The sequence below is a fragment of the Mastigoproctus giganteus genome, chromosome 12 (assembly GCF_048544385.1).
Source record: "Mastigoproctus giganteus isolate SK-2022 chromosome 12, ASM4854438v1, whole genome shotgun sequence".
Classification (NCBI taxonomy): Eukaryota; Metazoa; Arthropoda; class Arachnida; order Uropygi; family Thelyphonidae; genus Mastigoproctus; species Mastigoproctus giganteus.
The window spans coordinates 69,841,423-69,861,135 of NC_143586.1; the positions used below are offsets into that span (position 1 = coordinate 69,841,423).

At 35.9% G+C, this 19,713-nt stretch overlaps 1 protein-coding gene across 1 annotated transcript in view; it reads left to right on the forward strand.

Annotated features, from left to right (window-relative positions):
- The window catches only part of Khc-73 (Kinesin heavy chain 73), a 959,680-nt gene that overhangs the window by 689,516 nt on the left and 250,451 nt on the right, over positions 1–19,713 (forward strand). The window contains exons 28-29 of the mRNA XM_090386270.1: positions 6,615–6,739; positions 12,304–12,519. Coding sequence (XP_090242396.1) covers positions 6,615–6,739; positions 12,304–12,519 — 341 coding nt within the window. The remainder of the gene's footprint in view (positions 1–6,614; positions 6,740–12,303; positions 12,520–19,713) is intronic.

Sequence of the window (19,713 nt, forward strand, 5' to 3'; positions counted from 1 at the left end):
GTATTTTGCATCTACATTCACACATGAGGAATTCTGTAGGGAAGTGGAGGCCAGAAGGTTATCAAACACCAACAAGTGGCTGAATAATTTTGTAATAAATTAGAGCAAAGTGAAAGAGAAATTGTTGAAGTTTAACATAAGAAAGGCACCTGGGATGGATGGATTTATCCAGTTTTATTAAAGTAGGCAGCAAAGGATGTAAGCAAACCCTTAGCTATAATTATGAGAGCATTCTTGGATTCAGGGAGGGTCCCCACAGACTGGAGAAGTGGAAATGTATTCCCAATTCACAAAGTAAATCGGCACCTCCGTAGCCAGTTGGGCTGGAGCAGCAGTGCGTAGCACCCGCTTCTTGATTAGACCAGGGTTCGAGCCCATGACCACCAAATACGGAGAATGCAGAAAGGTCAGGGCATGACCACCGCATATCCCCGGAGCAATATGGCCTTAGTTGCTAATGCTCCTAAAAACCAAATGACAACAACAACAAAGTAAATCAAAGGGTGACACGAGCAATTACAGACCTTTTAGTAACGAATGGGCCTGGAGTACTGGGGTCCATAGTTTATAATATATGTAAGTTAGTTATAATCCAGTTTAATACAAATATATACTGATTTTGTTAGTATATATTTGTATTAAACTGGATTATAACTAACTTACGTATATTATAGACCTTTTAGTTTAACTTCTGTTCGGAGAAAATAATGGAGTCACTAATTAAAGAAGCATTGCAGTTTCATCTAAACAAGACTGCATTTATAGTTCAGATATAGAATGGGTTTGTTAAGGGGAAGTCTTGTCTGATCAATTTGGTCGGATACTATGATGTAGTCACAAAGGAACTGGATGCAAAGAATAATTTTTATATCATAAACTTTGATTTCACAAAAGCTTTTGATACTGTTGCATATGGAAGACTGCTGTACAAATTGAAGCAGTATGGCATTAAGGGAAAGTTGCTGCTATAGATAAAAGGATGGCTGAGTTGGAGAAGACAGAGCGTGGTAATCAGTGGACACTGCTCTTCATGGACTATTGTTATAAGCGGAGTCCCCCAGGGTTCGGTGTTGGGATATCGTTGTTTCTATACTTCTCAATGATATTGATGAAGGTTTAACAGGCTTAATGTCCAAGTTTGTAGATGATACAAAGGTTGGAAAGGTTGTTAATGACAGTACACTACTGAAACAGGATCTAGATAAATTAGGCAGATAGGCTGAAAGGTGGCAACTGAAGTTTAACATTGACAAATGCAAAGTACTGCGTATGGGTAGCAGTAACGCAGAGCAACTTACCAACTGTGCAGTACTACACTCAGGTAGGTAGAGAATGAAAAAGATATGGGGATAATTGTGCAGTCAATTATACTGTTCAGTGCAGGTAGGCTGCCAGAGCAGCTCATGGGTCTTGTGAAATATACATAGGAATTTTGCTAGCAGGGATAAGGAGTTGATTATTTCTTTGAAATAATCCCTTTGTATAAGGCAATGGTTAACCCACACCTTGAGTGCTGTGTCCAGGTCTTTAGGCCTCGTTTCAGGAAGGATGTAGAGCTGCTGGAACGAGTACAGAGAAAATGGCAATGAGATTGGTTAGGGTAACAAAGGGTTGCTCTTTCAAAGAAAAGCTTAAGTTCTGAAAATTGCAGTGTCTGATTCTAGGCACATTCAAGGTGATTAGATTAAGGTGTATAAGTCCTTGAATGGTTTGAGCAAGCTTGGTGCTGATGAGATTTTTACTCCTGCTCAGATTACACACCTGAGGATGCATAAATTCAAACTGAGGAAAGACGGTTCTAGAATGGATATGCAGAAATTTGTGTTTACCCAGCAGGTGTTTGATTGCTGAAGCAACCTTTCATCTATCATTGTGGAAGTTGATAGCTTAAATAAATTGAAGGAAGAATTGAAGAAACTGTTGGAGCGAATGCATGGGTGAAATGGGTAGGGTTTTTTTTTTTTTTTTCTTTCCGACTGGTGCTGTATAAGCTTGCTTTCTTGCATCATATGCCCTAATAATGCTAATGCTAATAATCATATAAATAAATGGATATAAATGAAATGAGAGGTTGTGATCTTGGTGACTAAATTTTATATATTTAAATATTTAATTTCATTTCATTTTTTACATATATTCAGCCTGCAAGTTTCCTTTGAAATACTAAAATATCATCAAAAATGTTTAGGTTGACTTATACAATAAATATAAAATCCGAAACTTGAATTAAAGCACATGCTTAGGATTCAAAAGAGATGAATTAACACAAATATATTTAAAATTTGTTATGTATCTATTTTTACACAAACATACAATGTTTCTCACCTTTTAAAACACAAATAAACCCAAAATATGTTCATCTTCATCAGATGAAAACAATTCATTGAAGTCATCATGTCTGTGTTTTCAGGTTTTCTTTTCCGCTTCTCTAAACTTTCGAGGTTGTAAATTTCTTATAGCAGACACACTTCAGCATTGAGGCATTGTTTAAAGCAAAACTAGTTTGCAGTAACAGGGAACAGTTCAATTATATAATAAAAGCTTCCCATTTCTCAGATTTATTTTCTTATTATTTACACATATATCAGTAAGAACAATGTAAACTTGTAACAGTGTAAACGTTTAAAGTTGCCGAAATAACCGAATTGAATTAAAGTAATTTAACAAATTAATTTAATGAATCAATTTAAATGTAGACATTAATGCAGATTTTACTGTAATATAAAACTCCACTTTGCAAGATACAAAAATGACTGTGAAAAGGGAAGATGGATAGACTGGAGATATATAAACTACAGATTTTCAAAACAAAAATAGAAGTCAAGTTATATGCTGGAATAAATAGTATTTATTTATTTTATTATTATTATTTTTTTTTTTTTTTTGGCTGGTGCTGCATTATTTTGCCAATACTAATACTAATCCCTTAATGGGATTAGTAATCCCTAATACTAATCCCTAATCCCTTAATGGTCAAATTTTTTAATACCTCGAATCTTGCCTAAGTGAAGATTTTCAGTATAGATTCAATTGTTTTCCTAATCTACAGGAAATCTTGCTTATGTCATCTTTTTTTTTTTTTTTTTTTTGGCTGATGCTATATAAGCTTGCTTTCTTGCATCATGTGCCTTTTGCTAATGCTAATCTAGCTATACTCAAATTGCAAAATAATAAGAGATTACCTCAATATAGTACGTAGAACACTTCCGTATGATACTCTCTAGAAATTAAAACGAAAAAATCAAAAACTTACATTAGAGTAAAAAATAAATAATTAAAAACCAATTTAACACAATTTAACTCAATTAAAAATCAATTTAACGCAATTAAAAATTAAGAAGAATCTAACGAAAATATTCAAAACGATTTTCCTTCCTGAAGCTGACAATGCTTTTCGACCGTATGTCGTGATCACAGGAATGAAAATTACTGAATAGGGTTGAACCTGAAACTTAAATAGTGACTATTTGTCTTTGCTCGTGCGCGTAAAGGTCCACGCATCGAAGATCAAATATGGCCGCCGAACATTAACAGAATTCCCGTGTAATTTAATTTCCACGGTTTCTGCAATTAATAGTCGCGTATAATTACGTTGAACATTAAGTATTTTGGCCTCGTTAAATAAAAAAGTGTTTTTTGTTAATGGCATGAAAAGCTAATTCTGACGCTGCTGAACAAGAAGCACGAACTGAGGCTTCATGTTGATTTACATGAATATTCAGAGAAAATCGCGTTGAATCCCATCACAATCACCGCAAGAAATGTTGTATACCAGATCATTAATTTGTGTTGCAAACGCGGAAAGAACCAAGCAGTTGTTCAGTATAGTGTGTAACTTCTGTATTGGCCTAGCCTACAATTTTAAATTCGGTATCTTTAAAGGATCTATTAAGCTGTTTGTGCTACTGTTCAACATATGGGACAGAATAAAGTATTTTTTGATATTACTATTGTTGGTTGGTGTATTTTTTTGTATCCTATTCTTAGCCTGTACCCTAATTTGGTTTATTGTGGCAAGGGAATAACCTCTGTTTAAGAACCTGCTAGTTAATATTTGTATTTCTGAGCCCAAAGCAGATTCCGTCGTTGAATATTTATAGGCATTTAGAAATTGATTAAAGATAATTGATCTTTTGTAGGTGAATGTGTGATAGCTATTATAATGTAGAAGCATACCGGTGTTTGTAGGTTTTCCATAGATGCTAAATTGGATTTTATTCTAGTCCCGATTAAGCGTGAAATTTAGAAAGTTTAATGACTTTGTATCCATATCCTCCCTTTCCAATGTAAATTTGAGTCTAGAATGAATATTATTAAACGAATGTAAAATGTCTTGGATAGTACTACTATCAGTAATAACCAAAACATCGTCTAAATACCTCCCATAGTATGTTATACAGGGTCGCAAAGGTGTCAAATTTATATGCTCAAGGTCAGGTAAAATTACCCAAGACTGGACAATCGCTCGGTTCTTTCCGCGTTCGCAACACAAATTAATGATCTGGTATACAACATTTCTTGCGGTGATTGCGACTCGTCTTACCAAGGTTCGACACGATTTTCTCTGAATATTCGTGTAAATCAACATGAAGCCTCAGTTCATGCTTCTCGTTCAGCCGCGTCAGAATTAGCCTTTCATGCCATTAACAAAAAACATACTTTTTTATTTAATGAGGCCAAAATACTTAACGTTCAACGTAATTATACGCGACTATTAATTGCAGAAACCGTGGAAATTAAATTACATGAGAATTCTGTTAATGTTCGGTGGCCATATTTGATCTTCGATGCATGGACCTTTACGCACATGCACGAAGACAAATAGTCACTATTTAAGTTTCAGGTTCAACTCTATTCGGTAATTTTCATTCCTGTGATCACGACATACGGTTGAAAAGTGTTGTCAGCTTCATGAAGGAAAATCGTTTTGAATATTTTCGTTAGATTCTTTTTAATTTTTAATTGCGTTAAATTGATTTTTAATTGAGTTAAATTGATTTGAATTGTGTTAAATTGGTTTTTAATTATTTATTTTTTACTCTAATGTAAGTTTTTGATTTTTTCGTTTTAATTTCTGGAGAGTATCATATGGAAGTGTTCTACGTACTATATTGTGATATTATTTTATAAATATTAATATCAACGTAGAACATATTGAATATTACAGCTCTGATTCACACTATATACTCAAATTGCATAATAATATTTCAGAGCAGCTCAAGCAGTTGTTTATGATATTTTAAAGACTTTTGATCTGCTTTAACAAGAAGGTTTTGTAAACAGGCTCAATCTTCCATACCTCTTTATATGGTTAGTTTATTATCTTCCAGACTTCCTTACTATTATAGATAGTGGATAAAGAAGAATGTTGAGGAACTCTGCCACTAATGATAGAGTTTCTTTGGCTCCTCTTTCCCATCTGTATGTAAATAACTTTCTTCTAGTGATTGCATGTCTGTTTCACAGTTCTTTTGATGTTAATATGATATTCTTATGTGAGAACCATGCACTACACAAACAAAAATATTTGAATATCCATCACCATGTTGCTAATACTGCTCTTCAATTAATTCTATAATGTGATGTGTGTTTTCAGGGGTGTGAGATAACTTAGCTTCAGTCCAAAAACTCGGTTCTGTCCCTTTTCTTACCAAAAAAAAAAAAATCTTGCACTTATGGTATCTGGGTCAGATTTTTACCGTTTGAAATAACCATAACCTCTAACTTTTCTTGTCATAAAAGTATTACTTCTCCTTGTTTCCCAGAATTATTTTTGCTCCCAGTGTCGTTATGTTTCTGGCCTAATAATCCTATAGTATATTATATCAGCTCAGAGTTTGAAAGTGCTATATTCAACACATTTTCATGTTTGGGAGTTAATATTAATAATATTAGTATTAGCTGCAAAGAAGCCACAGGCTTTTGCTGCACTGACCAAAAAATAGAAAAGAAAATAATAAAAAAAAAACATAATAATAATAATAATAATAATAATAAGTATAACAAAAATATAAATAAAGATTACAAAAATAAAAAACCTATATATAAAAAGGTAAATAAAAAAATAGAATAATTATGTGCTTCCCTTCTTATGTATCCAATTGACTTTGAATTTCTCTATGCATTCAGCTATCTGTGGGGGCAACTTGTTCCAGTAATGAACAATTCACAGACTAAAAGAAAACTTCCTGCAATCCAGGCTAAACAGCTTCCCCATAATTTAAATTTATTGCCCCTCATTCTGGAATCCTTTATAACAGTGAAAAATTTCACTTTCATTCATTTTACTAACTCCTCCCAAAATCTTATAGACTTCAGTCAGGTTTCCTCTAAGGTGCTTGGTGGTTTAATAGCTATTTGCATTTCAGCTTGGTTTTTGATTATCACCAACTGCACAGTCTAGCAAGCACTATAAACTATATTCTGTTCATAGTTTTATTTAAATGAGTATTTTGGGGTATTATATATAGCCAACAAATATCAAATCATATTTGAAAGAGCATATTTGCTTCAAATATTTTCTGCCCTAAGTAGAATTTAAGCTATCAAACATTTTTGTAATCATTGCAATAAATGCATTATTGTATTTTTCTTTTCATTATATATTTCAGCAGATGATATGAATGCACCAATGTCTGGAGAAAGTGGGATACGAGTGGCTGGAGCCAATTCTATATTACCCAAAGAACATGGAAGCAAATTATACAATCTAGCTATAATTAACCATTTTGAGAAAGAAGTAAGAGAATAAATAATTTGTATATTCATTTAGAATATAAGCTTAACAGGAAATGTTTTATTAAGTTTCCACCTTAATGTTAATTTACCCTTCTGCCTTACTGGCATTACTAGGATTAGTACCTGTTAAAGTGTATCACTACATTGCTACAATAAATTACTACTATTATATTATTACAACTAAATTACAAACCCTAGTATTGCTAAAATGCAAGTGGCATGTAATTTATTTTGGATTGCATTCTTCCTTTTCGTTACTGTATTTAGTTTGTAATTTCTCTCTGTTTCGTTAAATTCTGTAACATTCTAACCTTTCATTTGCTGCATTTTGTCACTTGTCTTCTTATACCAGCAAACTCTTCCAAATTAGTCAGAAGTTTCAAGTAATTAGATGCGTTTCTGGTTTTCCAATAAGTTTAGTTTTTTCTAATTTTAGTCATTTATGCTGTTTTGCAATTATGAAAAACAGCATAAATGCATTATGTACTAAATATCCTTGATATGTGCTTAATTAGAATTACTTTAATGACATATGCTTAAAAGCTGACTTTGAGTACCTTAAAAAAGGATTAGCCAGTACTACAAGAACAATATCTCAAATAAAACCGGGATTTTTAAGATTCATCTTTCTTTTTGATTCTTCCTCTTTTTTTTTTTTTTTTTTTTTCACAAAACTAATATTTCAATTTTAGTGCAAAACTTGTTCTTTGAGTATTGCCATTGAATGACCAAGTGGTTTTCCAAATACAATTATATTTAAATTAAATGTTATTTTAATTAAATATAAATCAGTTTGCAGCTTGCAGGCTAGTAATTCTGTGTTTTACAGCTAGCAAAACTTTCATCTACTATAAGTAAACACTTTATGGTCTTAAAATTTATCAAAGAATCAGTCTGGCAGCCAGCAAACTTACCAGATTAGTTCTGTTTCTTTTATCTCATGCATTCAGATCAGCACATAATCACCTTATGCAACTAATGCAACTGCCATTTTTGTTTTTGTCAATGTATGTAAAACACTTATGGTAAAGTTTTCTGTGAAGTCATTAACTTATGATATTCATGATGCATGTCTGTATTAGTTTCTCATTATTCTTTAATAACTGTGATTGACAGGTTAGGTTGCCTTTACTAATTTGTTAATAGAGGGCAGATCTTTGGCTTGCATTTGTGGACCTCTAGTTGTTTGCAACATGAGTTAGAGCAGTTGCCATCCTATTCATTTATTTTATTTAAAAAATAAATATTGATTATTATCAGTTATTAAGAATCTTTATTTATTTATTGTAGTATTAATTTTTTTACTCTTTTTCTGATCTCACTAATTATTATTTATTTATATTTATACTAATTTATATGATATTAGTGAAATATTTATTGCATTTTAAGTTGAGGGAGGATATCATCTATTTACTGTATCATATATGTTGCGCAATCCTACAGAACAAAATTTGTTTCAATGCTAACCAAACAATCACAGCAAACATTTTTCACAATTTTTATTATGGCTGTATTCATTACATTTCCCTTTTTAATTTCATAGCATGTGTAGCACTTCACCATTTTAGCAAATAAAGTAGGCAGGCATATACTGCATTAAACCTAAATGAGCAAAGCTGAGGAGAACTTTCTTCCTAATTTCCACTTCCCACCGATTTGAATTGCATCGTTGATTGACAATACTGAGTTCAGAAAATCAGAAGATTCAGAAAACTGGCCTGTTTCGTTTTTAATGTTTGCTAGATAAATTGTTTTTTGATACCTTTGTTTGAAAATGTTTTCTTCTCTGGAACAACTTTTTTTTTGTTATTGATTTTAGGGTAATTGAACACCTGATTTATATATAGTGTATCAGAACACTTTCCCAAGGTTGGGAAAGTTATTCTTCGTCAGTCATGGCTATAAGAATGAAATAAAAGAATATCTAAAATTCTTTACTTTTTTTTTCCTGTAGCTCTTAGACTATTTGTGAAAATTTCCCATTTGGTATATGCATCCCTGCTCATTTTTTGGTTCTCGTTATTATATTTATTCAAAATGGAACAATACCAAAACAATTTTATTGGTAACAACTTCAATAATTTTACTGTGCCCATGTTTCTTTTTACCAAATTTTTAATATAATTGGGAAAGGATGTTATGTGGTTTCTATCCATATGGTAAAATTTATACTGTATATATTAATATATATAATAATAAAATAACAGTATTATACCTTGTGAAAATCTTAACAAGTAGGTTTTATTAAATTCATATATAATACAAGCTCAATATTACACTAATTTGTTAGCAGGTGACGTTTCAGGATTCTTGCTGAACCCCATCTTCAGATCATAAATGCTATGGGGGAACATCCAGCCTATATTTCAACATTTTCAAAACAGCAGTAGAAAAAGAAACAGTTATATTCTTCCCCCCACATGATACATAGCATGTAATACTACCTGATGAACAGCAGAACAGCATTAGACCCTTTGATTTTCTTCTAACTTGGTTAAAACAAAATTACAAAAATCCAAACATTTTTTGTCATTAAACCTTGTAAAAACAAATGATGGAGACCCATTAAGATTATTACTAAATATAATACCACTCTTATACCATGTGAAATTAATAATATAGTTTATTATTAAGCTATTCTCCTAAACTACTTCGCCGATACCCATCATCAGACTGTGCTGTTGGGGGAACAAAAATAGAAAGGATTACAAATTTGAATACAATTACCATTATTACAATTATCAATATTATGATTACAATTACCAATATTATGAATATTACAATTACGATTTTCAAATAAACAAATCTAAGTTTGGATTATTGTTACAATAGAACCAGATAATAAATTACGTAAATACAAGGAGATTAAATTCTTACCTACTGACAGACTCCTCTTGCCGATGCTCCCAGAAACCTGATGTGTATACAGGATTTTTATCCTTGATCCAGGGTTCTTGTGTAGTGGATCGAGGATAAAAATCATGGCACAATTCTATTGGCTACTGGAATTAATCCCTCACCTATAAATTAACTGCTGGCAGGCCTCTTGCCTGTATGCACATTAGGTTTCTGGGAGCATCAGCAAGAGGAGTCTGTCAGCAGGTAAGAATTTAATCTCCTTGTATTTACCTAATTTAATATCTGGTTCTACTGTAACAATAATTCAAACTTAGAATTGTTTATTTGCAAATCATAATTGTAATGCAAATCATAACTAGAAAATTGCTTCCAATTGATGAACTGAACTACTTTTCAGAAATGTGTGGTGTTCATAAATTGGGAGGTTACTGTACTAAAGCAATTAAGTACAGCAACCTCCTTTCACAGCAATTGAACTACTACCCTTTAAAGAGTGTGCACACTGTTCTGTGCACTCATAAAAAATATAAAAATTTTTATATGAATATATAATAATGCAGACCACAGACAAGGCAGTGAAGTTGGGATATATATTGAATTTTGTGCAAATGCACAAAATTCAATATATAAAATACAAATGAGCCAAAACATTATGACCAGTGAGTCATTATGAAAAATCGAAGCAACTGCAGATGAATTATGGTGCATGTGCAGGTCGGGACACAGTATAAAAAAAACCTGATACTAAGCTCCGTTAATCAGTATTACTCTTGTTCTTCAGATGGGAAAGGCAGCACACTTAAGCAAGTTTGACAATGGCCAAATTGTAATGGCCAGACGACTGGGTCAGAGCATATCCGAAATGGCACGGCTGATGGGGTGCTCACAGTCAGCCATGGTTAGTACTTACTGAAAGTGGTCCGAAGAGGGGGGAACCCCACAAACCGCCGGCGAGGTGTTGGATGACCACGGCTCATCAATGCTCGAGGTAAGCGAAGGCTCTCCCGGATGGTACGTGGCAACAGAAGGGTGACTGTGGCGCAACTCACCTGTAATTGGAATTCTGGTGACCGGAGTAATGTGTCACAACACACAGACATCACTGAAAATGGGACTGTGTAGCCGCAGGCCACTCCAAGTGCCCATGTCAACCACAGTTCATCGGTGACAGCACCTACAATGGACATGCGAGCATCAAAACTGGACCTTGAGTAATTGGAAGAAGGTCGTCTAGTACGTGTGTGTCATTTACCTGGGGAGGTGATGGTGCCCGGATGCACCGTGGGACAAAAACAAGCCGGTCGTGGCGGTGTTATGCTTTGGGCGATGTTCAGCTGGGATACCCTGGGTCCAGTCATCCATGTGCTGAGTACTCTGTCTGCCAACTACCTAAACATCATTGCTGACCAGGTACACCCTTTCATGGCAACGGGCTTCCCCTCTGGTTGTGCTGTCTTTCAGCAGGATAATGCGGCATGCCACACCGCCCAGATTGTTCGAGACTGGTTCGCGGAACATGAGGAAGACTTCCAGGTATTGCCCTGGCCCCAAAATCCCCAGACATCAATCCCATCGAGCATCTGTGGTTTGTGTTGGAACAGTAACTCCGATCTGCGGCATCTCAACAACAGACCTTACAGGAGTTAAAGAATTTGCTGGTTACGTGTTGGTACCAGATACCACAAGACACATTTAGAAATCTTGTAGTGTCCATGCCTCGCTGGGTGAGCTGTTTTGGCTACACGTGGAGGACCAACATCATATTAGGTAGGTGGTCATGATATTTTGACTCATCGGTGTACATGCCTTATTTTGGTTCAGCTTATTAGTCTTGATTGTGCATGAGTGTGTATGATGCCATATGGAAATGGTTTAGAAGCACTTGTATAAAATTATTTCTGTTTTCCCTCTGCTTTTATTTTGTAATACAAAAATTTAAGAATGCTTACTCTTGATTTACATCTTAAGTTGATTTTCAGGATAATTCAAAATAACTTCATAACTCTGTTATGAAGTTATTTTGAATTCTGACACTTTTGGTTAGCATTAGCATTAGTATAGGCATATGATGCAAGAAAGCATGCTTATTCAGCATCAGCCAAAAAAAAAAAAAAAAAAAAAAACCACTACTCCCATTTCACCCCTCCGTTCGTTCGAAATACCTGTCCAGCTGAGCCTTAAATGGTTAGATGTTAATCTAACCAAAATCACCTCAGAGGGCATAAATTCAATGAGGGTTAATCACCTCAGAGGGCATAAATTCAAATTGAGGAAGGACGGATGTCGGATAGATGTGCGGAAATTTGCCTTTGGCCAGCGGGTGGTTGGTTGGTGGAACCGACTTCCATCACTTGTTGTTGAAGTTGATAGCCTAAACAAATTTAAAGCTCAACTGGACAGGTATTTCGAACGAACGGAGGGGTGAAATGGGAGTGGTGTGTGTTTTTTTTTTTTTTTTTGGCTGATGCTGAATAAGCTTGCTTTCTTGCATCATATGCCTCTACTAATACTAATGCTAATGCTAATGTCAGGGTTATATTTATATTTAGTGCTTGGTTTGTTTTTAATACAAGCACATTCAAAATGCACAGTCACAGTCTTATAAAGTTGTGAAGCTCCTTTTGCAGTACCCTGTATTATTGTTATTTTTGAAAATTAGTGATACTGTATTTTATTATAATGTATCTTTTTTTGTTTTCTAATCAGGTATGTGCCGTAGCATCTTGGGATTCATCCATTCACGACTCAGTGTATTTGAATAGAGTCACTCCACAGAATGAAAGAGTTTATTTAATATTAAAGGCTTCAGTTCATCTTAGTCATCCTGCCACTATGGACCTTATTCTTCGTAAAAGGCTTTTGATAAATGTATATAAAAAGCAGTCCATAACTGATAGAATAAGAAAAAAAATTGTAAGACAGGTAACTGATGTTCTACAATATTTACTTATTTTCTCACTTTACAGCATACATATTAACCTTTCCTGGTGTATATATGTGTGTGTATATGTTTTTCAAGGTTATTTCAAGTGTTTCAAATAATATCTCCATTTATTATGAATTGCTTTGTAATCTATCACTAAGTGGTGCCATCTGTTATTCATATTTCAGAGTAATTTTGAACACAGTTTGCAATAGAGGCAGCTTGCAAATAGATTTTACAATTGGAGGATATCACCTGTTAGCCATTTTTGTTTGATTTATTTGTATATTATTGCATATAAAAAGAACTAGTGGCAAGTTTTTATGATTTTTTTTAAATTCTGATTTCATTTTTGACAATTTCACTCTAATTTTGAGTATAAAAATAAGATTAAATTAATATTTCAAACCATTTATATACAGTTTTCATTTGTTGTTATTGTTGTTGTTATTTGGCTTTTGAGGAGATTAGTAACTAAGGCCATATTGCTCCAGGGATATGCGGTGGTCATTCCCTGACCTTTCCGCATCCTCTGTATTTAGTGGTTAAGGGCTGGAACCCTGGTCTAATCAAGAAGCATGTGCTACGCACTGCTGCTCCTGCCCACCTGTCTACGGAGGCGCCTGAGTTTCATTCTTATTAATTCTAAAAATTCCACAAAGAAACACATCGCACAGAGCTGGCCATTCTGTGGGATCTGTTTCCACTCCTTAAACTCATTTTTGTTAATGTACATTCCCACATAAACATTTTGATTAATACTTCTGACTCGACACAGCATTGTTCTATCATTTGTTTATTACCTACCCTGTCAATTAAAAGGCATTTCTTTTTTCAGTTTCTTCTATTTTTGAGCAGTTTCTCTTGACATCTCAAAGACTTTCAATTATGTTTAGCGTAAAGGTCTTCTAAACAAGCTTTCATCTTATGGTTTGCCAACTGTTTTTTGTAATTGGTTATCCAATTTTCTCTCTGATCATTCACTGAGGGTGATGGTAGATGGCCCTCTGTCTTCTAACTTCTCCACTAATGCTGGTGTCCCCCAAGGTTCAGTTCTTTCCCCCACTCTTTTCCTCTTGTATATTAATGACCTTCCATTGACCAGAAATCCTATCCATAGTTTTGCTGATGATAGCACATTGCATTCCACTTTCCAGTTTGATAAACCTTGCCCTGCTCAATCAGCTTCAACTTCTCAAAGATCCACTACCAATTCCTTAAATGCCGATCTCCAGGTAATTCTCCAGTGGGACAAAGACAACTTACTTGATTTCAATCCTTCTAAAACTCAGTTTTGTCTTATATCTCGCAAAAAGGATTCTTCTGCTCCTATGCTTATCTTTGGTGACACTCCGATTTCTAGGCAAGATGATATATCTTTTGGGGATTACCCTCTGACTTCTAATTTCTCTTGGCACAAGCACATTACAAATATTCCTTCCTTTACATCTAAAAAACTTGATTTTCTCTTTCGCTCTTGCCGTGATTTTTCTTCCAAACACCTGTTCACTCTGTACAAATCATAAACTGCCGTACCACGGAATATTGTTCCCACATCTGGGGGCGGTGCCAACAGTTTTGGGGGCAGCAGTGCCCATGGAAGTATCTACAAATACTTCCATGGGCACTGTTCTTCTGAATTTGCTTCTATAATTCCCACTCTCTCTCTCTCTCTTTCAAAACAGTCTGAACATGTGCCACCACCAACCAACATCCATTTACTGTCCAACTTCAAACTCACAGAACCAACTGTTCATCTTCCTCGTTTATTCATTCATCTGCTGTTTTCTGGAACAACCTTCCTTCGTATGTATTTCCTGAAAATTACAGTCTACAGAAGTTCAAGTCTAATGTCAACAAATATCTTCTTTCATCTTCTCAACCCCCAACCCATGCATAATATCAAGTACTATAGGTTCTAATACCTCTCGTGTTTGGGGTTTCCATAAAAAAAAAAAAAAAAAAAACTGGGGGAAAAAAAAAATTATTTCCAAATATTCTTAGTTCACTGCTGTTTAGCTACAGCGGCATATTCTAAGGTTAAAATATTTTATCTTGGAATATTTTATTTTTAAGTTTTAGTTGAATTTCATTTGCCTTGGAGGTACTAGGCAAATGAAAATCATAAAGACATCATATTGGCACAAAAATCGGTAAATTAAATAAATATGTTTTAAACCATACATTCCACATTTTAAACTGATTTATTAAAAGAACTTACTTTTCACCGGCTGGCACAAAGTTCTGATCCTGATCTGAACCCTATGCAACACCTATGGGATGAACTGGAACATTCAGGGCCACACTAACACGTTCTACATTGGTAGCTCATCTGGTCACTGTTTTGCAGGAGGAATGGAAACTATACTTACTCTAGTCCATCATTTGTTGTTGAAAGCCTACCATCCCGTGGTAGGCTTTCCACCAGCTGCACTAATTCCTGGAGCCCTTTAGAGAAGTTTTGCAATTGATGTTGAAGCTGTTCATGCACAGCCATTTTGACCCCTTGATCTAATGGGAAGTTGTCCTCTTAGTGTATCTTTCAGTGGCCAACAAAGGTGATCCTCATATGGTGCTAATTCTTGTGAATACAGAGGTGAATTTATAGTAATATCTCAAAACCCACTTCCTGTGTCTGATTCACTGCAGAATGAGTGAATAGTCTAAGGACAGGTGTTATTATGGTTCAGGTACACAACTGAGCAAAACACAATGTTTCTTTTGAATTGCTAATTAATTTAAGCAATACAAAGATTAATTTAATTAATTTTTAATTGTTTCAGAAGCACATAAAATTATTTTTCACCCAGCACTCTCCAGATAATTTTCTAGAATCATTCTTTTTTTATAATTTAAAAATACAGTAAGAAACTTCAAACTGAATCTGTATACGGGACCATTTTAAACTTGTGCATATGCTATCTGCTGTATAATAATGCATCTACGATTCATCTCCAGTCACCCTGTATTCTAAGAAGGCATCCCCTTTGGACTTATACTGTCCAAGAACTGCAGAACACACAACAGTTCTAGTGTTAAATCCCAAGAAATCTACCAAGCACTAACTTTTCAAAAGTGTAACTCCTTGCCAAAGATAGTATATGTTGAACTAACAGTAATCTTGCATGTAGTAGAAATTTCTTCAATAGTAATTGCAGTGGTTTTCTTGTATGTGTTTTTCCACTGCATACTATGCATTTTATGTTAGTTTTGCAGTTTTCATTTGATTTTGAACTTTATATGTTAATACCATTGTACTAAACTGCAAATATCACAGAATTATATAGAGTAGTTCATTAGCACAATCATGTCATTAACCTTTAATAGCAATAGCAATAGTAATAGCATATAGTGTAAGAAAGCCACAAGCTTTTGCTGCACTGGCCAAAAAAAAATGAGCAGACAAGAAAATACAAATTATTTGCTTCCCTCCTCACATAGGTAACTATCAGTTGACATTTGAATTTATTCAAACTGCCAGCTTCAACTACCTGTGAAAGCAATCTGTTCCAACAATTGACTCACTGGATAAAAGAAAACTTCCTACAATCTAGTCTAAACCTCTTCCCCTGTAATTTGAATTTATGCCTCTTGAGTTCTTCAGATAAGAAAATACAAATTATTTGTTTCCCTCCTCACATAGGTAACTATCAGTTGACATTTGAATTTATTCAAACTGTCAGCCTCAACTACCTGTGAAGGCAATCTGTTCTAGCAATTAACAACTCGCTGGATAAAAGAAAACTTCCTACAATCTAAACCTCTTCCCCTGTAATTTGAATTTATGCTCCTGAGTTCTTGAATTGTTTATAATGGTGAAAATTTCACCTTCGTTCATTTTACTAACCACTCTCTTGAGCCTTATAAACCTCAATCACCTCTGATGTGCATAGTTGCTACACTCTGTAGCCCACATATTTTGAGTCTTTTATTGTACGGTCGCCCTTCTGCTGAACTCACCAAGCAAGTAGCTCATCGTCGAACCCTTTCAAAAGGCTCAATGTCTTTTTTCAGATGGCGCCTCCATAGCCAGGTGGGCAGGAGCAGCAGTACATTGGTCCTTGAGGTTGTCACAGACATTCTCTCAGATATGCCAGACAAGCTGTACTTGCTACCTGGGAGTCTAAAACGCTGATGGAACTGATATTCGGGTGACACTCGAGTCAAGTGGACCCAATTTCGGCGAAGTCCGGATGGTCTGTGACAGCCAAATCCTCTGCTTGCACCTTCGTGATGGTGGGACTGTTAGTAATCCTGGGTATAACCTCCATGCACAAGTACATGGTGAGTGACCACCCAGGTGTGAACCAACGTAAGCAGGGGTCGAGGTGTGGTGCCCACACTACATGGAGGAACGCCGCCCCCTCTATGTTACCAGCCAGTACTAGGTGGTAGATGACTCTCATTGGCGCCTCCGTAGCCAGGTGGGAAGGAGCAGCAGTGCGTAGCACACGCTTCTTGATTAGACCGGGGTTCGAACCCGTCACCACCAAATACGGAGGATGCGGAAAGGTCAGGGATGACCACCGCATATCCCCGGAGCAATATGGCCTTAGTTGCTAATGCTCCTAAAAAAAAAAAACCAAATAACAATGACTCTCATCAAGTGGTGAAATACCACCACTTTGCTTATTGGAGGCTTGAAGTGGTGGAACCCATGTTTAGTCTCTAGAGCTAAGTTCCGGTCAACCCTTCCCTATCTCTTCCATCATGCAGTATGATTGATTACTTTTGAGGTTATGATGAATGTCGTGGCAAGATCCAATATTCCTTACATTTCGAGGGTACAGCTCTAAAATGGTGTTCGCAGGCCGGCCACTAGTTAGTACACCGGACCGAACCTCTTGGTAACTCTCTAGGAGGCTTCTGGATCAGCTAATGTATAATCTTGTTACCTCTACTCTGCCAGATAGTGACTGGAGGGAGTCCGAGTAATGTGTATGCAGGGAGCATTGTCGAGGCCACATTATGTCAAGGATCGGTATATTCTTACCACATGTACGCCATATCCAAAAATTTCATTACTTCATACAGCATGTCCCACCCACTTTTTCTTACTATTGAATACACCATGAATTGTCAAACTAATAGAGCAAGCTTATCTGCGAAAAGATCTAAACCTCCTAAGTACTTCCTAATTCATTTCACAAATATACGTGGTCTCAATTCTAATCTCAACGATGTCCATTTCCACTTGCAGTCTGCCAAACCCCATGTACTTTTTCTGACAGAATCTCAGTTATCGGTTGATTCAACTACTGCTCATCTCAGATGCCCAAATTATTCGCTGTATGATTCCTTTTGCCTCAAAGGTGGTACTTGTGCATATGTCCATTCTGATATTCCCTGTCAGAGACTTGGCAATTTGGAATCTCCTCTCTTTGATCTTCTCTGGCTTAAAATCTCTCTACCTCATTGTGTAAAATTCATCTGTTGTCTCTACCGTTCTCCCAACTCCACTAATCACTTGGAGCTCTTTGACTTCCTCTCTTTGCAACTTGACTTTCTCCAGTCCAACTTTCCTAACAGTGAGGTAATTTTCCTTGGTGATTTTAATTTTCACAACTCCAGCTGGCTTCCATTTTCTAGTCACACTGACCCAGCAGGTCGAGATGCTGAGAATTTTGCAATTACTAATGACCTAGCACAGATTGTTCATTTACCTACAAGAATACCGGACAATCCTAATCATACAGCCAATACGCTTGATCTCCTTCTCACAAACAACCCTTCTAAGTACACGGTCAAAGTGAGAGGTCCTTTAGGCACTTCAGATCACAACTTGGTGATTGTCTCTTCTCCAATGGAGCCTTTATCTCATGGCTATTCCCAACCTCGTATTGTTTGGCATTACAAGAATGCAAAACGGGATGACCTGCGAGACTTCTTTTCTTCTTTTCCTTGGTCGGATTACTGTTTCAAAACTTCTGATGTCAACGTTTGCTCAGATCGTGTCAGTGAAATTATTTTTGCAGGAATGGAATCCTTTATCCCACACTCCACTTTAAAATCTCGTCCTTTATCTAAACCTTGGTGTTCCAATAAATGTGCTAAGGCTGTTCAAGAGAAGAATGTTGTGTATCGCAATTGGCTTGTTTCTAATTCTTCAGTTTCATTTTCTGCCTACACCAAAGCTCGCAACAATTGTAAAGCAGTTATTAATCACTTCAAACTAGAGTTTGAACAGGCTAAGAGTAGAAAACTTGCTTCTTGCCCTAATGGTAGCCAAGCATTCTGGTCCCTTGCCAAAGCTATTGGCCGCAACTTTTGCCCATCTCTGCTCCCACCTCTGGGAAAACCAGATGGTTCTGTTGTCACTTCAGCCAAGGATAAAGCTGACCTGCTAGCATCCCATTTTCCTTCCAGCTCATGTATTAATGATCTTGGTAAAACACCTCCCACCATTCCCAACACGCTCCATTCAATGCCTCCTGTGGTCTTCCGTCAAAAGGATATCAGAAGGATTTTGATGAATCTTGATGCTAAGAAAGTTCCAGGTCCTGATGGTATTTCTCCACTTGTTCTCAAAACCTGTGCTCCTGAACTTACTCCTATTCTTTGCCGCCTTTTTTTCACTTTCTTATTCCAAAGGTGTTTTTCCTTCTGCTTGGAAATTTGCTCATATCCAGCCAGTTCCTAAAAAGGGTGACAAATCCCTTCCATCCAGTTATCGTTCCATTGCAATTACTTCTACTCTTTCTAAAGTAATGGAGAAATAAATTAACCGCCAACTCTTAAACTACCTAGAAACCTTCCGTCTGATCAACGATCGCCAGTATGGATTCCGTCAGTGTCGATCCACTGGTGATATTCTGCATTATGTTACCCATTTATGGACTAATTCAATGGAAAGGTTCGGTGAAACACAAGTAGTTGCTCGACATCTCAAAGGCTTTTGATCATGTTTGGCATAAAGGTCTTCTAAACAAGCTTCCATCTTATGGTTTGCCAACTGTTTTTAGTAATTGGTTATCCAAATTTTCTCTCTGATCGCTCACTGAGAGTGATGGTAGATGGCTCTCTGTTTTCTAACTTCTCCACTAATGCCGGTGTCCCCCAAGGTTCAGTTCTTTCCCCCACTCTTTTCCTCTTGTATATTAATGACCTTCTTCCATTGACTGGAAATCCTATCCATAGTTTTGTCGATGATAGCACATTGCATTCCACTTTCCATTTTGAGAAACCTTGTCCTG